Source organism: Cricetulus griseus (genome assembly GCF_003668045.3).
Source record: "Cricetulus griseus strain 17A/GY chromosome 1 unlocalized genomic scaffold, alternate assembly CriGri-PICRH-1.0 chr1_1, whole genome shotgun sequence".
NCBI classification, from domain to species: Eukaryota; Metazoa; Chordata; class Mammalia; order Rodentia; family Cricetidae; genus Cricetulus; species Cricetulus griseus.
Genome location: NW_023276807.1, coordinates 25,694,828 through 25,719,620, shown reverse-complemented (window position 1 = coordinate 25,719,620; position 24,793 = coordinate 25,694,828). Strand labels below are relative to the sequence as shown.

At 37.8% G+C, this 24,793-nt stretch overlaps 1 protein-coding gene across 1 annotated transcript in view; it reads right to left on the bottom strand.

The window, feature by feature from the left end:
• Nucleotides 1-24,793, bottom strand: part of Pkhd1 (PKHD1 ciliary IPT domain containing fibrocystin/polyductin) — a 410,096-nt gene that overhangs the window by 23,398 nt on the left and 361,905 nt on the right. Inside the window, exons 60-63 of the mRNA XM_035453320.1 lie at nt 20,568-21,570; nt 11,404-11,539; nt 10,020-10,107; nt 2,914-3,021 (exon numbers count right to left, since the gene is read on the bottom strand). Of these exons, the coding sequence (XP_035309211.1) occupies nt 2,914-3,021; nt 10,020-10,107; nt 11,404-11,539; nt 20,568-21,570 (1,335 nt within the window). The remainder of the gene's footprint in view (nt 1-2,913; nt 3,022-10,019; nt 10,108-11,403; nt 11,540-20,567; nt 21,571-24,793) is intronic.

The window sequence follows — 24,793 nt, the reverse complement described above, 5'->3', positions numbered from 1 at the left end:
AGAGGAAGAATAGAGGAGAACAAGATAAGAGATACCATAATAGAGGGAGCCATTATAGGTTTAAAGAGAAATCAGGCACTAGGGAAGTGTCTGGAGATCTACAAGGATGACAGACAACTAACAATCTAAGCAACAGAGGAGAGGTTACCTTAAATGCCCTCCCCTGATAATGAGATTGATGACTAACTTATATGGCATCCTAGAGCCTTCATCCAGCAGCTGAAGGAAGTAGAAGCAGACACACACAGCTAAACACTGAACTGAACTGGAATCCAGATGCAGAGAAGGAGGAGTGATGAGCAAATGGGTGAAGACCAGGCTTGTGAAACCCACAGAAACTGCTGACCTGAACAAGGGGGAGCTCTTGGTCCCCAGACTGATAGCTGGAAAACCAGCATGGGACTGATCCAGACTGATCCAGGAACATGAGTGTCAGTGAGGAGGCCTCAGAAATCTATGGGGCCTCTTGTAGTAGATCAGTACTTATCCCTAGCATAGAAATGGACTTTGGGAGCCCATTTCACATAAGGGATACTCCCTGTGCCTAGACACATAGGGGAGGTCCTTGGCCCATCCCAAAGGATATGACAGATTCTGAAGACCCCCTATGGAAGGGTTCACCCTCCCTGGGGAACAGAAAGTGTATGGGATAGGTAGGGTGTTAGTGGGGTCAGGGGAGGAGAGGAGGGAGAGGGAACTGGGATTGACATGTAAAACAATCTTGTTTCTAATTTAAATAAAAAATGTTGAAAATAAATAAATAAACTTCTAACATAAAAATGATTATTTGTTCCCCTGCCTAAGAAATTAGAAAAACTATCAACAACAGATAAAATGACCATATGTTATTTGCTTGACTCATGTAGAAATGAAATACCAGTGTGAATTACATATAAAGGCTGCTTTGTAGTGGTGTATCTCTGGACACTGATACAGTTAGTATTTGAAACAGATGCCACTCTTAAGATATTACCTTTTCCAGTGTGATGTCAGTGGTGATTAAAGGAGCAGAGTATTCAATCATTTGCTTTTGTTTTCCTTTGTGTTTTTAAAGCCTCTATCTATTCTAATTTAAATATCATAAAAATCTCTTTATGCAGAGCTTTGCCTCACAGACCTATCTTTGACAATTATTTAATACTCACATTTAAGAATAGTTTAGGGAAAATATTCAAGGTCATTTCTAATCTACAAGTTTTAAGGCGAAAGAGAATAAAGCAATAATCTACCAATGAAATACCCGGGTCATGTGTGGTTCTGGACATTTTTGTCAGCAAAAATTGCTTTTAGAGTTTATTACTTAAAATACCCTTGATGGAGCACATAGCAATCCTTGGTTAACCACTGAGAAAACTAAAGGTCAAAGATGTCTAAAATGTCATACAAATCCGGGACAAAGTACTCTAGGCCCTGCAAATCTAGCCCTTTAAAAACATATATTCAAAAACTCAAATTTAAGGCAAAAATACCTGCAGCCTGTGAATAAGCATGTTTCTCTATGAACCGAGGCTCCTCCTCACACAGGTTCAGAGGTATTAAATGAAAAATGGCGTTTATATTGTTGTGAGCCTAGCCTTTAATGGCTGAGCCATCTCATCCCTGTGGTGGGATGCCTTGTTCAGCCTTGATGCAGGGGAGAGGAGCTTGATCCTGCCTCAACTTGATATGCCATGCCTTGGTGATTTCCATGGGAGGCCTTAGCTCCTCTGAATGGAGGAGGAGTAGATGGGGGAGGGTAGAAGGGCAGTGGGAGGAGGAAACAGGAGAAAAGGAAGATGGGGAAACTGTGGTTGTTATGTAAACTAAATTAGAATGATCAATAAAAAAGAAAAAAAGAATATGGCTCACAGAATTAGTTCTTGATAATTTCACATATCAGATAATAGATCTGTTGTCAAGCAAACTTTTTTTAAACTTGGAATTAAGACAAATTCATTGAAGGTCCTCCTCACACTATACTGAAGCATTTTTGAACAAGATTTGTCTAATTCCCTACAGTAGATTTCATTTTGCAAATTGAAATCTCACTATACTGTCCAAACTCCTGGACACATATGCTCCTGATCTTAAGCGATCTTCCTTTCCCAGTTTTCTGAGTATCTGGCTTTATCAAACATAGACTAAAAGTTACAATTTCATGGGTTTTTGATTTATTGTTGGAGAAGATTGATACATTACAAATGGTTTTTTGTCTGATAAAGATATAAAAGGTATCTGTGGACATGTAACGCAAAAGCTATGACTTTCTTTCTGTATATCCACTGACAACTGCCTTTCTGAATATCTCTTCATGACATTTTAGCTCAAAGATTTTCTAGAATACCACTGCTATTGTCCTTGGCCCCTCACTAATGAATTAAACTACTTATAGACAAGTGTTTAGCATATATTTTCATCTGAGACACATTAGGTGTATTTGAAGACAGACATTTTCAAATGCCTTATAAAGAGTAACTGCATTATTTTATAATTTGTCCATGTCTTCTATGTGTGTTTTCAGGTACTGATATATCAACAGATCTTGTTTTCATTCCTCATGTAGAAAGGATGAGGGAAACAGGACACAAAGAGTTGGGTTCATAATATTCAACGGTTCATTGTCTAATGCATCTCTAATGAGTGTAAGTCACATAGAATAAATAAAAAGAGAAGAAGGGAGAAAGGAAGAGAAATAAGGGAGACATGACATAAATATTAGCATCTACAGGAAAATGTGCATCTAGAAACTTGTTCATTAAGTATACCCTGGGCCTTGATTTTCAAAGGAGTTATTTCCTCTTATACTTGATGTATGGCCAAGTCAACTTCTTTTCTAAACTATGATGGCTTCTTATTCATGAAAGGGGCTATTCCAGTCACAAAGGAGAAGGGTTTCCTTTTCAGAAAATACATATATAACACTGCTGAAATTACCTGGAGGGGAAATAACAGTAAAAACAAAGCGCCAGTCTGACCCAGAGATCAAGACAGCCAATCTGGAGAAGCTCACATAGCCATCCCATGTTTCTGCCTGGGTACAACCTGTAAACAAACAGAAAACTGAAGGTGTTAGTTACCTAAACCAGAACAAAGTCTTAAGTATTTTCTGGGGATAGGAAGTTGAATAATACAGCAAAATATTTTTAAAGAATGAAGAAGGATCATTGTATCTATCCATTTATTCTTAGACAAACCCTGGAACCAAATAATTCAAAACAAAATTTATTGAAAGCATAATATGCCAAACACTGTTCTTTATAGATAGCTTTGTACAGTCTATATAGCAATAGTATAAAATTTTATAATCAATACTCTTGAGTGAAATTATATAATTTATGGTAAGATTGTAGTCACAAATATACCTTATTAGAAGTTTATATTCCTAACTATAACTATGCATTTGACTACTTTCTTGATACATGTCTATGAAGGGGTCAGATTTTTTGGTTAGTAGTAGAATGCTTATCTAGCATATCCTGGCTTCACACAGTAGCATCATCAAAAGAATATATATCAAGAAATAAATTCTGAAATCTGTTTAGTGCAGTGGTTGTCAACCTGTTCATCATGACCCACACGGATCACATATCAGGTATCATGCATATTCGCTATTTATATTATGATTTCTAACAGTAGCAAAATTAGAGCTATAAAGTAGAAATGAAATAATTTTATGGTTGGAGGTTACCACAATATGAAAGCTTTATTAAAAGTTTGCAGCATTCGGAAGATTGAAAGCCACTGGTTTAGGGGGTCAATCTCTCTGTTTAGGGAATCTATATTAATGCAATAGTGGGGTTAAGATAGCACATCAATATAGGGAGAGACCTTGGATACCTGTACCGCTGACCATGCCCATTTGGGCGTGATCACAGGTATGTAGAGGCATAGGATAAAGGGGAAGGAGCAGAGGCACTTGCTCTCTCTTGGGGTTCAGGCCAGGTCTCAGAGGCATCTGGGTCTGGGCTTCTTGAAATGCCAATCTGTTTATTGGCTCCTCGTGTGAGTATTCCTTCTTGATAAATATACCACATTTAATAACCTATCCCATGTTCCATCTTGTTCCTTTTCACATCAAGATGACAAAAGCTTGTCATCAAGTCTTTACTAGAAGAATATATTTCTTTTAAGATGAATTACTTGGGCTTTGGTTTCTCTGAATTAAAAAAAAAATTTTAAAAAGACACAAAGCAAAAAAAAAAAAAGACACAAAGCTTATATCTTCTAGTGAACTATCCATTCATAAGTTAAAGCAGGCAACTTAACTCCAGCCCATATCCCTATACCATTAATTGCCTTTAATCCACTACACCTAAATTACTTTGCTAGTTAATAGCTGTTACACTTCTCTGAAAATGCCACCATGGTGGACAAAGAGTTAAAAGAGTGATCTTAAAGTTTATGAATTTGTTTGTGATGTCTATGGCTGAAAAGATTCATAAAGATTTAGTACATTTAGTGTTAACATTTTTCACTTCAATTGCTCAGTCCTTTTTATGAAACCAATGTCTTTCCTCATCAATTTTGCAGAGCTAACTAAAAGTTTCTTTACACAAACCCTATTTTCTTCCATCTCTAGAGAGTCCCAAAATAAATAAAATGCCCAGAAAAATGGAAATAAATAAGCCAAGACTCAAATAAATGATAGGCGCCTAAGATAAATGTACTTTATATTCTTTAAAACCTATATGCATCAAAATTATGGTCAATAAACTCTTGCAAACAATGAACTGCAGAGTACAGATGTTCAACATGAAACCGTTTGCTGCAGTTTTTCCTTTGACAAACGTCCTTATTGTTCCCATCTTTGGGAGAATGCAAAGCAGCATTTAATCGAAATGTGTCCGTCGAGCACTGTGAGTTTGCCTCATAGAACAGCCGCCAAACTGCCTAATGGAAAGTGCTTTAGCTCCAAATGGGTTTGCTTTTGCGTTAAATACCAGCTTGCCTTACAGATCCCCACTAAGATTCCCATATATATCTATGATATTTTCAGATTTGAAGCATATGTGCCCAAAAGCTGAAGCACTTGCTGCCAAGTACAGTACATTACTCCAGGGTCCATCATATCTTTGGAATGGCTATTATAAAATACACAAATGTGTTGACAGGCTCCCTGATCAAGCTGGTATTAACAAGGTACTGGATGACAGAACCAGGAATGGAGTGGGGCGGCAGGCTGAAAACAGCACTGAAACTGGGTTATAAAGCCACCAAGACTCACACCCGGTGTGTTCCTGCAGAGTATATGGTTTCTAAAGTCCCTCCTCACCCCAAATATCTTTCACCACCACCAACTCACTACTTGGTATACATGCTAGCAAGCTGATATATCAATAATGCTGGAAAATTATTTTATAAAAAATACATAGGTTATTTTTCTGCAATTGTGATCCATAATTGAGTTTCAGAGGATCCAGGGTGACCCCTTCAATTAATTGCCTTTGTATACGAATCCTCTGTTGTGCAGTGGATGACATGTTTTTCACTGAGTAAGGACCAAGAACAGAAAACAAAGACCATTAAATGCAGACTAAAAGACTTATAGACTGCACAGGGAGAATATTTTTTGAATTGTCACTCCCTTTTTCTCTGAGTAAAGTCTTTTCCTTGGAGGAAGTTAGTAAATCCATTCCAAATGGTTTAGTTTCCATTCTTTATGAAGTTAAGAATAAATATTGAATAAATATTTCAATACTAGGTAATAAAGGTGTGTGTGTGCATGCATTATAAAAACAGAAATCTATAACTTTTATCCTATTTCATCACACACCGAGAGAAAGAGAGAGAGAGAGAGAGAGAGAGAGAGAGAGAGAGAGAGAGAGAGAGAGAGAGATTTCTATCTACTTTTCTATTGAATGTCCTGAAACAGACAAGAGTGGTAGTACCAATTTGAGTAGGCTAGTTGGATTGAGCATGGTTTAGCAGTTAGTAAAACAAAATGACAAGATTTTCCTTGATTATTTCACATTTCATAACCACAGTATTATTTAAGTTAGTTCGTGAGGCTATCATTAGGATAAATGAAAGTACATAAACGAAAGGTGATTTTGAAGAATTTTTTGAAGTTCACAAAGCACAGAGTCTAAAGAATGTATAGTATTGAAGAACTTATTGATATATGCAAGATATAAAGTTTTAATGGGGTATGCTGATAAGTTGTGCACCATGAGAAAGGAATGGAGAATTGGTAAGAGGATGAGCAATTAATACAGAATGGAATATATAAGGAAAAACTAGAAATGAGTAAGTTCTGGAGAAGGTAGAATAGGTAAGTTCTACTAGTAATGTGCATTGTGAGGTTATATTTCATAGATGATACTGAATATGAAAAAACCCTGGGTATCACTATTTTTTATTTTTGAGTATCATTATTTTTATTAGAAGGTGATTTACTGTTTATACTAAGCATTTTCTATGCTGAAATATTAACAACAACAACAATATGGCATTGCATGGACAGGACAGCAGCATCCAAACAGAAACTGCACAACTCTGTCTTGATAAAAGTTTGAATGTTTAAATTTTATATTGTCCAGTCCTGAATTGCCTACCAGAAAAATGGCACAAGCAGCATTTGAACTTTTTCCTTGATACTTTAAACCTGAGTTTCAGACTGTATTATTAAGGTAAAGAAATGACCCAGAGCAAACACTGTGATGTTAATATGCATGACAATACAACTCTATCAAACAAAGAGGAGGGAAAAGGCTGTAATCTAACATGTCTATGAGTAGATTCTCACAAAATGTATGTGTTTTTTGGACCTATCAAAATACATAGAGTGAAAGTACTAATGGGAGCACAAAGATATTGGAAATTTTGACAAAACTACATTTTGTGGAGGCTGGAATTAAGTGATTAAGAGAACTACTATTCTTCCAGAGGACCCAGGTTCAATTCCTAGCCTCCATATGCCATCTTGTAACTGTTGGTGACTCCAATTGCAGGGGATCCAACACTTTCTTGTGGCCCACAGGCACCAGTTACAAAGTGTTACACAGTTAGGCATTCATGCAAAACATCCATATAAACTAAGAAAAAATTAACTTTAAAAATGTGTTTTGTAGATAGCATGAAGAGATCAGGCTTCTGAATAAGATGACTGAAGGCTAAAATAAAAGGACAGCTTGAAAGGAGATAGTAAAAAATACGTAGCTCTCATAAGAAAGTAAGTATGACACACTGAGGCTTTGAAACTATGGAATATGTAATCACACAGTATGGATTTTCAAGGAGAAGTAATGCTCTCTGGAGTTGATGATGTGCAGAAAACAAGAGGTGTAAATGAAATATCATGGGGATGCTAGAACATCTTGGGCTCTGACATTAAATTATTTTAAGAAAATTCTGTAAGCTTTGTAAATGAGAATTCATCAGTTGGGACACTGAATTCTAATGATATTATACTTTCCTATATTTAAAGACAAAGAACAAAAAGTGAAAAAAAATACCCACAGTAAAGATGGGTATTTTCAATCAGAATATAAGAATAGACTTAAAGTAAAAATAAATGTAGTTGAAAGAACAGACAAAATTGCACACAATTACAACTGACTTCTTCCACACATTTAAGCATTTTATATATCTATGGAAGCATGTGACACAGTCTAGACATAGGTAGCAAGAAACGTCCTCTAATGGGAAATGGACAATTACACAGATAGGCTGATATTTAACCTGTTAAAGAAGTCATTTCCATGTGTGTAGACAAAATGGTTCAGATAATACAAATTCAACAGAAACACCCTAGGCTAGACCATGAAGCATACAAAAAACTTTAGATGTCAATTTGTTAAAGATACATCTTCAAATTGTGTTGAGGATAGGGGCATATGATCAGTTAAGGCAATGTGCAACATGGCACATTATGGAATTATTGAAAATTGGCCATCAGAGAAGAAATTTCCTGGTTGTTTTAATATTGATTTCTCTATGTCATGCAGTAGTGTCTTTAGCTTGCTATGTTGAGTGAACAAGAGCAATAACAATAGCTTGTGTTCATCTGAAGACCCCTGCTGCACAGAAACAGACATCAATGGTCTTGTACAATGGTAGACCCTTATGCTACCCTACGGACTTCCCAAGGAAGATGTAGTTACTGGTGCAATAGTGACATAACTATAAAGAGGATAACCAACTACTTTCTGATTGTGAGCCAAAAATCTCTTTGTCCTTTGCTCTAAAATCTAAGCCACTTCTACAGAAGTCTCTCTTCCATTCTGCCTCTCCACCCTCTCTCTTAATTTGGCACACAGGCTTCAGGTTCTTACTTTTTGTGTTTCCACACTGATGATCGCCATCTCAATGAGTAATATCAAATTCCAATCACTATATTAATGTTAGGTCAGACCTCCAAGTCATCCTTTAATTCTTGTTTATTAACTCACCATCCATCAATTGATTCTATTTCTAAAAGTCAGTTGGAGCCAGCACTCTTCATCTCTCCACTTACTGCCCAGCTGATGCAGTTTCCATTCTATCTCACCAACTATACTCCAGAGAGGTTATCTAACACAGATGTCACACCTCAGCACAGCAGCCTGCTTAAAGATCTCCCAGTGGCTGTGCATCTCACTGGAGGCACAATCCATGTTCCCTGCCTCCAATTCTAGAAGCTACTGATGTCTGGCTCCAACCCACCTCCCTGATTTCACCTTCTCTCCTGGTGTCTCTTGGTTCTTGTTCTGTCTTTTAACATATTCTCCTTAAAAAATGTCTGCAGATAACATTTTAGATGTGAAATATACAATCACAGCAATGGAACTATTCTAAAATAACAACATACATCTTTGTAGCCCCCTAAACAAAGACAAGAATTGACATCAGAGTTAATATTTAGAGACTATGAACTCATCATTTAACACAGATCACTGGGACACACCTGTAAGCAACTTTTTGTCCTACTGAGTTGGTTATATTCCAAGAAAGTCTTTGACAAATCACATGGTCAGAATGTAAAATAAAAAAACTACTTTTTACAGAAAAATCATGCTTTACATGTTTACTTCTCCTTGAAGAACAAATGTAAAATTTGGGGATTTCCTGCAGAATACATAATTCCAGTTCTCTTTTTCCAAAACTAAAGGAAATTAGATAGAGCTGGCATTGCTGCCATGATTGAACAAGACAGTAAGGGTGGGCATGAAAACAACAGAGGAAAAACTTCACTGAGAGGATTTGCCCTGGGTCAGATGTTTGAACATTTAATGCACTTATTCTCCCTAAAATTGAGAGTACATATTTCTTTTCCTAATAGAAGCCACAGGTGCCAGGCAAACGAATCCCTGAGCTGACCTTTTACCAAAAAGTATTGTCAGAGGAGCACTGAGTAGATGTAGAGAACCTAAGACTTGAGACTCAGCCAAAAAGTGAGGCTATAAATATTTTTTCTAGCATAGTCTTCCTTTTCATATGCATTTGGCACTGTTGACAGAGAAGGAAAAGAACTCAGAGAACCTATAAGCATGTCTATGTTTTCTATGATTTCCTAGTGGGACTGCAGTAGTTTGGATAGGGTGGGAAGATGTCCCCAAGTATTCATATGCTAAAATTGAATATCCCTTGAATATATGTTTTCCTGGAAGGGCACTTTGGGATTCCTGTGCATATTCTGTCAAGTTTTCCAAAACTTGAATTTTGGAAACTTGAGTGTTTTCACCTAGGAAATTATATGAATCACCTATTCAGTAGAAGCAGAAGAAAGAAATGTGACTTGAAATTGATAAGGTCATGAGGTAGAGCCTCCATGATTGAATACCGGGATTTTTAAAGAGACAAACATATATAAATATATATGTATGTATATTGTGTGTGTTCATTCAATATCCCTTGCATGTACAAAAACCCTGTGGCATCTGTGGCATTCTTTAAGCATAAATGTCACCGGCCCTTGAAACTCCATAGCTATGAACCAAATAATGTTCCTTTTCTCTATAAAATTTCTAGCTTCAGGTGTTTTGTTATATGCAAACAACTAAGGCAATATGGATCTTTGTTGTGCAAGTAGCAACAGATATTTGAAAGTTGCTGACACCTACCTTTTAACATCGAATCTGACGCCCCTTCCAGGGAAGCTGAAATAACCCAAGGTTCCGAGGGAAGACCCAAAGACTCCACTCTTTGGTTCTGGCAATAAGAGAGGAAAGAGAAAAATGTATTTAGAACATCATTTTTTGATGTTCTCTAAAAATGGGAGGAGTGTTCACATATAAATGTTATAAAACACACATGTACTTTGGGGAAGGAAGGAACTTATAAACGTGTTCCTTCTCATGTTCACATAAAAATTAACTTATTGGAAGGGGACCATGGAACTTATTGTATGTAAATTTGAAGGAATGCAGAAAGTGAAATGGAGTTATAAAGGACAAGGGCATCACAGGTATCCTCAGGAAGAAGAAAAGGTAAGAGAAGACGACAGGCTAGGGAGATCCCTCAACGGCAGAGCACTGGGCTCAATCTTCTACAGCATGAAAAGAAAATATCATAAAGTAGAAGCAAGGCCATGGAGTCTAAAGTTGAGATTTCAACCCAACACGAGAGTGACCAACTTCAAGAATGAGCATGGGGAGGAAAAGCATCGAGGGATGTGCAAGAATGACCAACTTCAAGCTGCTGTCTGCATGGAGCCTTCATCCCTATGCTGTAGTCTTCTGCCCAAGGAGATTGGTGCCTTGTCTAGCTGTCATCAGAGAGGCTTCCTCTGGCAGCAGATGGGAACAGGGGCAGAGACCCACAGCCAGACGTTATGTAGAGAGAGAGAGCAAAGTTGAAGGTCTCCATCAGGTCTCTGCTCTTGAAGAGGGCAAGATAGGAAGGTAGGAGTCAAAGGAGGTGGAGGACACCAGGAGAACGTGACCCACTGAATCAACTAAGCAGGGCTCACTCACATGGCTCACAGAGACTGCAGTAGCAACCAAGGTGCCTGACTTGATCTGCACCAGGTTTTCTGCATATATGTTAGGGCTCTTAGCTTGGTGATTTTGTGGGATTCCTAACAATGGGAGCAATTATATCTCTAACCCCCTGGCCTGCTTTTGAGACTCCCCTTACCCCCCGCCCCCATTAAGTTACCTTCTCCAGCCTCAATATAGGGCTTTTTGTTATTGTATTTTGTTTTGTCCTATTTGGTTGTTGTCACTTGGAGACCTGCTCTTTTCTTTAGAGGAAATTTGGGAGTGGATCTGGAGGAGAGGGAGATAATAGATAGGGAGCTGGGAAAAGTGGAGGGAGGGGAAACTGTAGGCAGAATGTATGGTATGAGACAGGAACCTATTTTCAATAATAAAAAAAAAGAATGACCAATGTAGTGAGAATTTCTATCTGTTGCCAACTTCACACGGTAATAACTGTAAATATAGATTAGGGATGCTTGGATGTAAAGTATAGTCTATGGAAAGATAGTAAGATCTGAGGTGCTACCTTCTCATCCAAGAAGACGAGTTGTGGCTGAACCGGCAAATCTATCCCCACTTCCCCATCTGAAGGCTGCACCAGAACGGAAAGCACAGAGGGCCGGGTATATATGAGATTCCCAGTTCCTAAACTACTTGCATTTCTAGAAAATACAAAGATGGATCAGGTCAATACACACATAGGATTACAAAGAACATTTCAGTAGCTATTTTCCATAGAAGAGTTTGACCGATGTGAATATTTGTAGTTTCCTGTATTAATACAAATACCATAAATATACTGTGTAGCGAACAATTATATCTTTATGTACAAATCATGTATCCAGTGTATTATGCATTATCCATGCTTTAAAATGTGAGTAAAGCAAAGGAAAAAGGAAATGTATTAACTTATAATTTTCATCAGTGTATATTAAGTTAGGCCCCCAGAAACTACAATGAAAGATATAATGACACTGAAATTTTTATAAGGCAAGGGTACGTATTCTCGGTCATAATCTGCTGAACTGGCTCTCCTTGGAGAGACCCTAATTTGTACTGTGCTCCAGTGTCTAGGTCACAAATAGTTTCCCACCATGACTGAGTCCAAAATACCAAGATGACACTAAGCAAATCTAGGAAGAGGTGGCCCCAACTCCAGCACACCACCATTTTGTACTTATTCTATCGAAGTTACTTTCATTAAATAGGTCCCAAATGTAAACATTAATTGTAGTTTTTAGAATCATATGGTGCCAATCGTGATGGTAGTGGTTATTTAGTGACACTGTCCACCATGTAGTATTAACTTTTCCTGTCTAAACTTGTTATATCTTTAAAATGACACTGTGAGCTAGATGCTTTTACTCAGGTTTGAGGAGTGAGGTGTTACAAAAGAATGACATAGCACATGTCTTGTAAACCGTAACTGTTTTTGCCAGTGAACTATACTGATTCTCACTTTGTCCAAACATGCTAATCACTGGTGAGATCTAGCATAAGATAATCATATAACTCATTATACCTTGAAGCAACTCTGATTCAGTGTTTTGGTGTGCTGAAAGTTGTAGCTTATGAAAACATTAGAAACTTACTATTTCTTTTAACTTATCTATTACACATCATACATGGGCAATGGATATTTCACAAGTAAATGGAAATCTGTAGATAATATATACTATACATTCTGTTCCAACATACAGTGTGCTTTGATGAGCTGCATTTAGAGTAGTTAGCTCTGGTCTATTAAAGTATTTCTTGTATTTTAAAGCATCACTTATGCTGTTTTATGTCTTCTACTCTTCCCTCGTGGGAGTAAGAAAGGACAAAGTATTGTTTACTCATCAAAGGCAGTAAAAGGTAGTTACAGGTGGACATTATTAGTCCCAAAAGAGGAAATAAAGGAGAAATGATTACAATGGGTCAACAACTGTGAAGTTTCTATAGGAAGCAATTTCCTTGTACCCTGTGAACCACAGGAATGTACAAGCTGAGTGGGAGGATGTGGTCCTAGGAACTTGGGTTTTCCACTAAGCTCAGGTCCTGCCCGCTGAAACCTCTCCCTGAAAGTTCTGTATCCAATCATCATTTATTCACTTGCTTATCCTGAATAGCTAAGACTCCTTTCTCTGTGAGAGAGAGAGAGAGAGAGAGAGAGAGAGAGAGAGAGAGGATGATGATGATGATGATGATCTATACTAGTGTTGTGTTTTAAAATATATATCATTCTATTTTTGTTGGGGTGCAGTTATTAGAAACATTTAACCTTATATTCCTCTACTAACCTCATCCTTAAATGTTTTCTGATAAGAGATGGGTACAGGCAAATATGCTGGGTTAAGGAAACTGAAAACCCCTTTTAGATTCTGGCTTAAGTACATTGGTATCTGGACACCCTAAGTTGGCCTGAATGCTTGCAGAAAGGCCCATCCGTGACACACTTTAAAGTTTATTGTGAGCCAACACCTCTTATTAAATGTAAACAGCATCTCACTGGAGGTCAGAGACTTGCCACTGCAGCATATCCCAAGGTAATACCACTTTAAGCTCCACATAAACTCTTAAGCAGTTTCTATCCTAAAACCTGACCGTAGGTGGTACAGTTTTTTACGATATGTTATAATAGTGCAATAAATCTGTTAGCTTAAAATCGAATCTCCGTGGCCTTTTAGAGAAATCATCATTAAATGCAGGGTCCTGTTAATGATGCCATTGAAGTGAAATTGTTTAATCTGCTAAGGGGGTGAAAGGTCACCAAATGAATTTTTTATAATACATCAACTTGACACGCAATAGGGAAAACTGTAATAGATAAAAGCAAAGGAAAAGGGCACTGTCTTCCTCTGATAGGTCAATAGCAGCCAAGAGAGTCACTCATCCACTTTCCTTTCACAATGGGGCTCCTTTTGCATTTAATATGGACACCCAATTAATACCTCAGTACCACAGACAACCTCATTTTAGGTGACTTATAGCAATTTCTCCCCCTTCCCTGAAATGAAAGTGATCACAATACATCATAGCATTGTGCGAATTAACGTTAATTGATTCAAGTTACCAAGCAATGATGGGCCGCTTATATAATCTAGGCGTTATTGGGTGCTAGAAAGGATGAAGGGAAGATTAGATTCCAGTGTCCGTTGCTGTGACGACGGGAGTCACCTGATGCCTTGTTAGACAGTTGTAAGGTTCTATTGCTGGCCCCAGTGGGGTCGTCAGTAAACTGGAGTGATGTCCAAACATCATTACACGCTGCTCCAATATTAAAGCAAAGGGATTAGCAACTTATTGCAAGCAACCTGGATTTGTCATTGTGCTGTCGTTATCCAATTTCCAACTGCTAATGCGACTGTAGCCTGCAGGCAGAAGGACCTACAGCCAAACTTTAAAAAATGGGGAGGAAAGTTCCCTCCATCTCCTCCAGTTTCCACTACTATTTAACAGCTTGCAATACCTAGTCAAGTACATGAAATATATTTTTCCCTTCAATGCTTAAGTGCAGGCTGAAGGAGGAAGATCATGACAATGCAGAAAATTCCCAGCTCAGAGACCACCACCATTTTCTCCAACACGTGCGTCTAAATCTGGCAGATGTAATATGTCTACCTCCCATAAGACAAGACAATGGCAAAAAATAGCAAATGGGAATGAGTAAGTCCTAGTGGTGGACACTGTTTTTCAATAAGGCCTATTATGATGGTGTGGGGTTTTTCTGGTACCTCCAAGGCTGTTAACTAGGTTTCCACTAAAGAAAACAAGAAGAATTCCCTGTGTTTTTATTAGATTTCCAAGGTATCCTAAGCTCCTATGGTCTCTCTTGTTTCCAATAGACTAGACAAATGACATAGTCTATATGTACCAAAGAGGGAACCTCAAAAAGGGAGTAGATGATTTCTGTACCCTGAAAGAAAAAAAAAAAAGTACATTTTCCAGTCAACTCCAGTTGACAGTCAATGTTAGACCTCCCATTATGTATAAATCTTGCTTGAGGCAATGTGAGATATGCAAAGATAAATACAACACTATGACTCTGTCCCTGGGGAAGACTCTTCTCTACCTCTGGAAGACAAGAATGGCTTTCCTAGATATCTTTCAGAACTGATACAAATCATTTTATTCACATTTAATGATCCTCATGATCCCCATTAAACCCAGGCAGGCTTTCTTAGCAGTTACCCTCCCTAGTTGTAAAGAAATGTCGTATGATCTAATAGTTTCCTACTGGCACTATGGTCTAGTAATTTCAAGTCCGATGCATTACAAGGCCCTATTTCATCTTACAATAACATTTTACCAACTCACTATCTGCCACATCCTTTGTCTGCCCTTAGGTAGCCTCAGGAAAGCTACCACCTAGCTTGGCCTGACCAATTTCAATATTGGGTGCACTGTGCACACAGCAAGATTACTTCTGAGCTAAACTATTGCAAAACTCTTGGAATGGCCTGAAATTATCCATTTTATAATAGCAGTATGCCAAGAGTAAACATGATACACAGGAGGTGGTAAGACAAATTTCTTCATGTGGCTGTGAAGATTACTTCAGGAGGAAGCATCCATCCTGATCATGGGTGGTACCTTCCTAGGGGCTGAAGACTTGGACAGAGTAAAATGGGAAAAGGAGACAACATTCACAGTACTTGGATTTGTTTTCTATTCCTCTGTTCCCTGGCTTACCATCATGGGAACTGCTTCCATGCTTTGCTTAAATATGCCTTGCCCTACCCATTTGTGCACTGACTGCCCTTAGACCTTGAGACAAAACAAATCTTTATACCCTCAGATTTTGTTTTTGTTTTTGTTTGTTTGTTTGTTTGTTTTTGGTTAGGTCTTATGTTCATAGAAATCAGAAAGCCTCTGATAGCATGTAAAGGTCTATGAAAGATGCTAAATGATCTCTTGTGATGAATGACAGCTTATTATGACACTTCTTGGGAATCTAAAAGTAAATTGAAACTTTGGCTACCTAGTAAATATTATACAGATAAAAGTATACTTGTTTCATTATAAAAAAATAACACTAATGGGCTGGTTCATGTTTAATTAATAAATTAATCCCTTTTTGGAATTATCAAGTTTTATTTAATTGTTTTGAGGCGTTCTTACATAAATACACTGTATTATATCATTTTCACTCCTCCTTTCTTCTAGCTAACTCCTCCCATTCCCCCTACTCCCTCTAGGATCACACACACACACACACACACACACACACACACACACACTGGTATGTGTAACTTATTGAATACTAAACCCATTTAGTGTTGTTTATATGTACATGTATTTGAGACATAGCATAAGACAGTTTTTCATTAAGAAGTAGAAAAAATATTGTTTTCACTATCCATTTACTTAAAATCTCTAGATTTTCAGTGATGATACAATAAAATATATTAATATGCATATATATATATTGTTTAAACTGGTATAATATGTTAGGCATGATAGCTGCTCAAATAAGATTTGGGAATAAAAATTGTTGAAATGTGATTTTTCGTAAGGTATCTTATTTATCTATACACTCACTGTATGTTTATATATTTTTAATGCATTTTAAGATAGTTTGAACTAATTTTTGCAACTGGAATCTATTGTGCATGAAGACAGAGACCTGCTAGAAAGATGCAGGGATGTCAGCAGCAGTAACAGAGTATAGGTAACAACTGAGTCACAAGAAAAAGCACAGAAAAACATATAAGCCCCAGAACAACAATTGAAGGTGTGATGGTCTCAAACCATTTACTAAAAGAACAAAAAACCCTAAAGCCATTGTTGCAGACATAGGACTCTAAAATACATGAGAATCTCACTGATGAACAAGACAAAATTTCAATAAAAGTGTGACTGTGAGTTGTGAATGAATTGTGAGTGCCCTGTTACTTCCCATTTAAGAAGGCTAGGTATTCAACTGAATTGAAATATTTTTATTCCTCTTCTTTTTAACCCAGGATAGCCTCAAATTCATTATGCAGACAAACATAACCATGAACATCTGATCTTCACCCTCCTCCACACAAGTGCTATTACTGTAACTGTTTGCTAGCACACAGAGTGATATGGCAATGGGAATCAAACTCAAGGATCAATGCGTGATAAGCACGCAGTCTACCAGCTGACTATGGGTACCATGGATCTGAACCCTGGTCTTCATGTTTACAGGGCAAGGACTTTACTCACTGAGCCATCTCCACAATTGCTTAAACCATTTTTATGAGCACTTTTCTGCACATGAAGTCATTCTCACACCTTGAACTGCTCTGCTTTTCCCTTGGATTTCTTTCCTATGGCAGAAAAAAAAAATCTGCTCATCTAAGACTCAGGTATTCAACATATCCAACTAAGATAACTCAGGATATTCTTCCCATTTTAATGTCAAGTGTGCCACAGTACACAGCAAAATCATGAAACTGTTCTTTCATCATTCCTAGGGCCAGAAGGTTACAGAGGTACATCTTTGGGAGGTCATTGTAAAAAGTCTATCAAGTATAGAGAGCTTTGGTATTTTGACAGCTAAGCTTCTGTAAGGGAGATAACAGATTTACTTTTATTATGTACTGATACTGATGTATGTATGTATGTATGTATGTATGTGTGTGTGTGTGTGTGTGTGTGTGTGTGTGTATGTATGTATGCATGCATGCATGTATGCATGCATGTACATACCAGAATATATACACCCTGCCTCAATCTGTGAAGTAGTGAGCAACTAGGAAGACATCACCTGTATCTCTAACATCAACATGTAGAGGTACAAAGGTACATCTGAATCTGTAAGTTCATATTCCCATGTGAAAAGGGACAGGAGAGAAATGAGGAAGAAATGAGACAGTCAAGAGTTCAGGTCAAGCTTCTAATGAAAAGAAAGCAGTCATTACTAAATGCTCTGTCAGGATTCCTCAATAGAACATAAGGAAATTCGATCCTGGTGGGGAACCTCTAGCTTAAAAAAGGAATGCAGAATGAGTATACATCTCTTCCCACTAAGAACTCCACTGAAACTACCTAAAGCATAAAACTGGGCAAAATAGTGGGGAGAAATAAAATAAATAGGAAAATAGGCAGTAAAATGACTGCATATGTCAGCAACAGTTTGAAAACTGAACAAGTTCAGGTAACCATCCTAAGTAGACAAGACATTTAAATCCAGATGTCCTGACAGGAGGGTAAAGAATGAAAGGGCAAATTGGCTGCATGCCCCCAAAGGAGATAGCAACTGCCTCTCCCATTCTAAAGTGCAGCTTCTTGAAATAAACAGTGACCATCTGGAAATACAAGTTTCCAAGATGGCCTCATTTGAGGCCCCCTGTATATAGCAGAAGTGACCTTCCGGAGGACTTTTTTTCTGAAAGAGCTCATCCTCAGACTCATCTTGGCTGTCTCAAGGTCAGTTCATTAGTGTGCCGATGGGTCTCCTAGGAGTTCAGTAGGGGTCCTAACTAGTATTGGTAAGAGCTGAAAGACACAAAGCTGGCCTTGGGGCCTGTATATGGCTTCAAGGCTTTTTTTTTTTTTTTTTTTTTTTTTTTTTTTTACCAAACTGTGCAATGTTCAGGGACACAAGGAACCTTGCTAGTATTTGTCAGTTCTATAGGGCATGCTGTTTCTCACTCAGCATTTTCATCAGGAATGCTTTTCTTTATCTTCCCATGATTTACTTCCTTTTTCTTTTTTGCCTTACATTTAGAAAATTGTTTTCCTTTTTCCTTTTTCCTTTTTTTAATTTTTTTATTTAAATTAGAAACAATATATATATATATATATATATATATATATATATATATATATATCCATCTCCCTCCCCTCCTCCCTGCCCTCCACAACCCCCATCCCATCCCTCTTCTGCTCCATAGAAAGGGTGAGGCCTTCCATGGAGGATCATCAAAGTCTGTCACATCATTTGGGGCAGGGCCTAGGCCCTCTCCAGTGAGTCTAGGCTAAGAGAATATTCCTCTATGGGGAATGAGCTCCCAATGCCCAATTGTACACTAGAGATAAATACTGTTCCACTACCAGAGGCCCCACAGACTTCCCAGGCCTCCTAACTGACACCTACGTTCAGGGGGCCTGGTTCTGGAATATCACTCTTAAAATACCAGGGAAACAGAGAGATGGAGGATATAACAAATTCCTACACAAAATCAATACCATATTAATGCTTTATAGCTTTTTATTAGATCGGAAAAACCTGAGTCAGAAGTGACGGCGGCACGTTATGACTGATGGTGAATGATGGAGGTGACATTTGTGCTGATACTGTCTCATGTCTACCTGATATGATGATTTGCCTCACATATACGTGTTCCCTACTTGCTCCCAGTCCACTTTGCATAATTTTCCCTATGGATGTTGACTAGTCTTCTACCCATTTTCTCCTCTCATACTAAAACATGAATACACACTGTAATATTCAATGTTTTGGAGTAGTAAACAAAATAAAGCAACAGGCTACAGCTTTTATCTCTAGGTATACAAAATTTATAAGAACTGGTGAAGCCTGGCAGTGGTGGCGCACGCCTTTAATCCCAGCACTAGGAAGGCAGAGGCAGGTGGATCTCTATGAGTTCGAAACCACCCTGGTTACAAGAGCTAGTTCCAGGACAGCATCCAAAGCCACAGAGAAACCCTGTCTCAAAATAAATAAATAAATAAATAAATAAATAAATAAATAAATACCAAAAAATAACTCAGTGAAGCCTAAATAAATTTAGACTAAGAGAAAAATTAAGCAAAACCAAAACAAAATGCATCAGCCCCACTGACACCCATATTACCATACAAAATGTAATAGTAACACTAGGGAACATGACAGATGGCTCAGTGTTTAAAAGCACTCGCTGCTCTTGCAGAGGACCCAGATTTGGTTTCTCACACCTTCCTGGTGACATACAACCTTATGAAACTCTAGTTCTAGGGAGTCTTATCAGCCTCTTCTGACTTCCACAAGTACCAGACATGCATGTGGTACACATGCATACATGCAGGAAAAAACTTGTACTCCTAAAATTAAATAATCTAAAAAGTTTACAAAATAATAGTATCAGTAATTGGTTAAAATTTTGTGCTTGGCAAAAATATGCAGTTCTATATTAAACAATCAAGGATAATTATGTTGTTGTTTTTGTGTCTATCAACATGAGGAATACCTGTGTGTGAACTGTAATACAAAAATTATTAACTAAATTTCCATATGGGTAGTTACTCTACATAAAATGTTAATTACCCTCTCCCAGAGATGAACCTTCTTACTGGTTATCCAATATAGGTGATTGGTCCCTGAAATCATATATAAACAACCAACAAAAATGGATTCAGCAAGTTACACTTATAAATTTTATGCACATACACACAGAGACATATGTATACATGTGTTAGTGTATATGTGTTGTGTAAAACAATAAAAAAATTTTAAGAAAAGAATCTGTCAGTTTGTAAGAGCAGAATGGGAGGGGTTGAAGGGAGAGGGCCTAGGAGTGGCTGGAAGGATGAAAGGGAAGGTGAAAATAATAGAATTCTATTTTACCAAGAAATGGTTTTTAAATGTCAATAAATGAATTGATTGACTTTACTTCCAATTAGGTGTGTGTCTCTGGCTTTCTAAAATTTCAATTCTAGTGAATGCTTTGCAGTTGATTGTAAAGAATATAGGCACAAGATATCACCCTTCATCCAGAAGTTCTATTAATTAGTGCTTACCTATAGCCTGTGACTCCCTCTGACTGAGTCACCAGTAGTGCCCTGACAGTCATACCAAGAATGTTTTCCAGGACTCCAGTCTGTTGAGCAGTGATAACTTGGTGAGCCAAATTCTGTAATCTGTTACTCAGGAAGGTTGGAATGAATTCAGTGCTCCCTGTATTTGGCAGATCACCAACTTCAATGACAATCACCTTTGAGAGAGTTTCCACAGAGGTTGTTGGTGTGATCCTATATGATGTCATTTCTGCCATGAGAGGTCTGCGTTGACCAAATCTGCTAGCAGCACCACCACAAGTCACAGTTGGGCAATGGCGCTTTCGTTTTCCTCTACTGTTTGCAATGGCCTCTAAGGTCTCTTTGTTGCCAGGCATCTCAAGTGTGAATTTGATTTGGTTGGGGTCAATCTGTAAGAAGTGTGTTAGCCTTTCAAGCATTGTTCTTTCCCAGCCTTTTTCTAGGACTGAAAATGTCACAGTGAAAGCCAAATGAATGGATGCACTTGAGTGTATTTCAACAGGCTCCTCTCCTTGCAGGACAACATACAAGAGGTTATTCATGATGTCGAAGTAGTTGGCACCAGCAGACTCATCTAACAATGAAGACGCTGACTCTACTGGAGTAGGTGGAATAAATCTTTTTTCTAAGAAAACATGAGGGCTCTGAATCTCATTGTAGAACACAGCCAAAATGAGCTTGGAAGCCCTGTTGCCCAGTAGAAAAATGTGCAATAATGGAGGTGTTTGCTCCACAAAGCATATTTTGGTAATTTGCCTTGTAGGTAAGATGGAATAGAAAGAAGACACAGAGGTAGGAGTAGAGCATAGTGTGCTGTCCTTCACTCTGCTAAATGTGTCAACAAAGCCATTAGTAATAGACACAAGTGGGTATGACTTTGGAACATCAACATTATGGAGAATTAAGACCACGTGGTCAGTCTGCTTGCAGAAGAAGCCCTGAATCATTGCCCGGAATGTGCATTTCTGTTCTTCTCTGAATATGCCTGTGAAACAAAGGAAAACATGAGTAACATATGAGCTACAACTAATGAGGATTTCTACTCCACTCTTCTCATCATTGTTCATTATGCTGTTATTGACCATTTGACTTTATTAGAGATTGGAAACACAAAGAAATCTTGAGCAAAATATGAAAAGACATATGCATTAAAGAAAAGCAATTTGAAATATTCTAATGATGTATATCTTTTTAAGATTAACAACAAAAACAATGATTAAGTGTAAAAAGAGTTAAATACGTAAAATAACTGAATCAGGAACAATCTCAGAGGGCCTTTAAGGTAAAAGAAACTAAATTGTTCTATCCTTACATGCACATATGACACAAAATACCCCAAATGGCTTGGTGTTTCTCCCTATTAATAATAACTAGTTCTCCAACAAACACCATTTGAAGCCTTGACGATACCTGGTAGTAACTTTAGAACCCACATTCAGTGTTTGAAGTCACATGACTGCCTCAAATCATAGGCCAATCACAAGTACCAGGTTGTGACCTAGGCTTCTGAACCAATCATGGGTCCCTGTAACCTTCTCCTTGGGTTAAAGTTGGTGAAAAATGCTCACAGAACTCAGAGTAATACAGCATTTATCTATTTGCTTATTATAGAGGAAATTACAAAAGATTGATGTGAACAGCCAGATGCAAGAAATGTACAGCTCAAGACTCCTATTGCCACTCTAGGCACGCCCACCACCTGCCTCTACTTTTTCATCTACACAAAGACTCTCCAAGTCCTGTTCTTCAGCATGAAGTTGAGTTTTATGAACCCATTAGTCATTCTTGGTTAATTCAGCCATCCAACCATCTTCTCCCTGGCTGCTACAGGGTGGGACTACAAGTTCCAAGTTTTTAGTCATGTGATTTGCTTCCCTATAGAGATCTATCATGTGACTAGTAGAAGCCCAGGAATCTCACGAAAATGACAATTAAAAGTGATTTAAGATTCCATCCCACACTAGCATTGCTACCATCCAGAAAACAAATGGTCAGTAGACTGTGGGTAGCTAAGAATACTTAGTCACTACTGGTGGGATTGAAAATTTGTGAAGGCACTATGGAAATCATTATAAATGTTTCTTTTTTAAAAAAATCAAAAAGTAGAACCCTATGTTTCTAAAATACTTATGCTTGTACCCACAGGTGAATGTAGCTCTCATCAAAAAAAAAATTTTTTTGCAATAGTTGGAGACTGTTACAGAGATCCAAATGTGGTCAAAAGACAAACAAAAAAAAATGACTGTGTGGTGCCCTTCAACAACCAATACATCTGCAATGTTACCCCTATACCTAAGGCTTAGGGGAAATGAAGGAAAGCCAGCAGGCCAGCAGAAAGATTTAAAAACCAGAGGTCCAGGATGTCTGCTATTAGATATTTGTAGACAATGGCAAGGGGAAATGCACACATGACCTTTCAGCAATATGGCTACTTAAAAAAAGACCCCCAGAGAATTCATCTGTGAATAGTTGCCAGTCTCTTTCACTTACATTATCGAGCTACTAGTCTTCAATCATGTGGCTCCACCTGATGATTTTCTCTAATTCTAATCAGTGCCCTGAAAGCCCTGCCTCTCAACATTGGGGCTGGATTGTTTTGAACCCAAGGATTCCTTGAAAGGGGGAATAAATTTCAATTTGATATTTGAAGTATACAAAAGGAGTTTCACCAGATAACGGTTATTATCAAATCTTCTCACCACAATTTCCTCACATAGACTCCTCTCCACAAAAGAAAACATTTCCATCTGACATAATTTCACTTGGGTCATTTTTAATTAAGAATTCTTTCTTTCCTAATCAGGGCACTATTATTCTGTGATACTCACAGTTTCTTCTTTTAGAACTAACACAGAGATCCATAGATGAACAGTGTGCAGAGTGAGAGACTTTGGAGTACTCAGTCCTAAATGAAATCTTACCAAACCCCTCCCCTCAAGGCTCTGGGGTCTATGAGGAGAAAGGCTCTAAGAGTCAGATGTGATCTAAGGCAACTGCATCTTCCAGACACAACTGGACTAATACATAAATGACCTCACAGAGACTGTGACAGCACAAAATTGTTAATTCCAAATAAGAATATTATTTAGTTTAATGCAATTTGTTCCTTTCTTTTTTCATTGATTTTCTTTATTGATACTGAAAAAAATGCTTAATGAAGATTGTATAGTAAAATCCAAGAGACATTCTAATGAAAAAAGGGTAAACTATGGAGACAAACAGATTGTGTCTCTATATTAAAATCTATACAAAGCTATAGTAATTTTAATTAAGTCCTTTTTAAGATTAGTTTTTATTTAAGAATAGTTTTATACAATATATTTTTTTCATCTCCAAAGCCAGCTTTAATCTTTATTTGGAAAGGGACTACAAAAAGACCATTTGTGTTACATGTCTGTAGAGAACAAGGAAACAAACATTTTATACAATATATTTTAATTATATTCTTCCTGGTCCCCAAAGTCCTGCCAGATCCTCTTTACCTCCCTACCCACCCAACTCCATTTTTCTCTTTCAAAATTAAAAATTAAAACAAAGACAAAAGGTCCGCAAAAGATATATGGGATTCATCTTGTACTGGCTAACTACTCCTGGTCACATGGCCTGCTCTAGAGTGTGGTTGATGTACCCAATGATTGTCCATTGAAGAAAACTGATTTTCCTTTTCCCAGAAAGTGTCCATTGCAAACAGGTCCTTGTCTAGGGCTGGAACTTTGTGTCTTCCTCCCCTTCTTAGTGCTAGAACTTTGTCTGGTTTGGAACTGTGTGAGGAGGAAACTGCATTGGCAAGAAATCATACCTGGCTGTACCATTACAGTCAAACTGAAGATCTTTATTTGATTTGGGGTAAATTACCTATTTGATAACAATCACACTTTGGTCAATATGTTAGGATGGAGAAGACACAGTGGGTAAATTTCTAGGACCTCCAAGGAGTGAAGAACATTGCCCTACTGTGTGAAAATAAGCCATGAACACCAGTGAAATCAATGAGTAAACCAGATACTACCAGTCTCGGAGGAACAGTGGTAAACAGAGGAATAGTACAAACAGTATGGGACGAGCATAGATCAGGAAAGGAAACAAGGTATGACCTAAAGAAACTGATTTCTTCATAACACCATAGAGGCCTAGAGGAGTAAAGGGGGCAAAATTTGTTGCTGGGAGGTAATGATTGTGCTGGTTCCAAGCTCAAGATTTCATGTGGC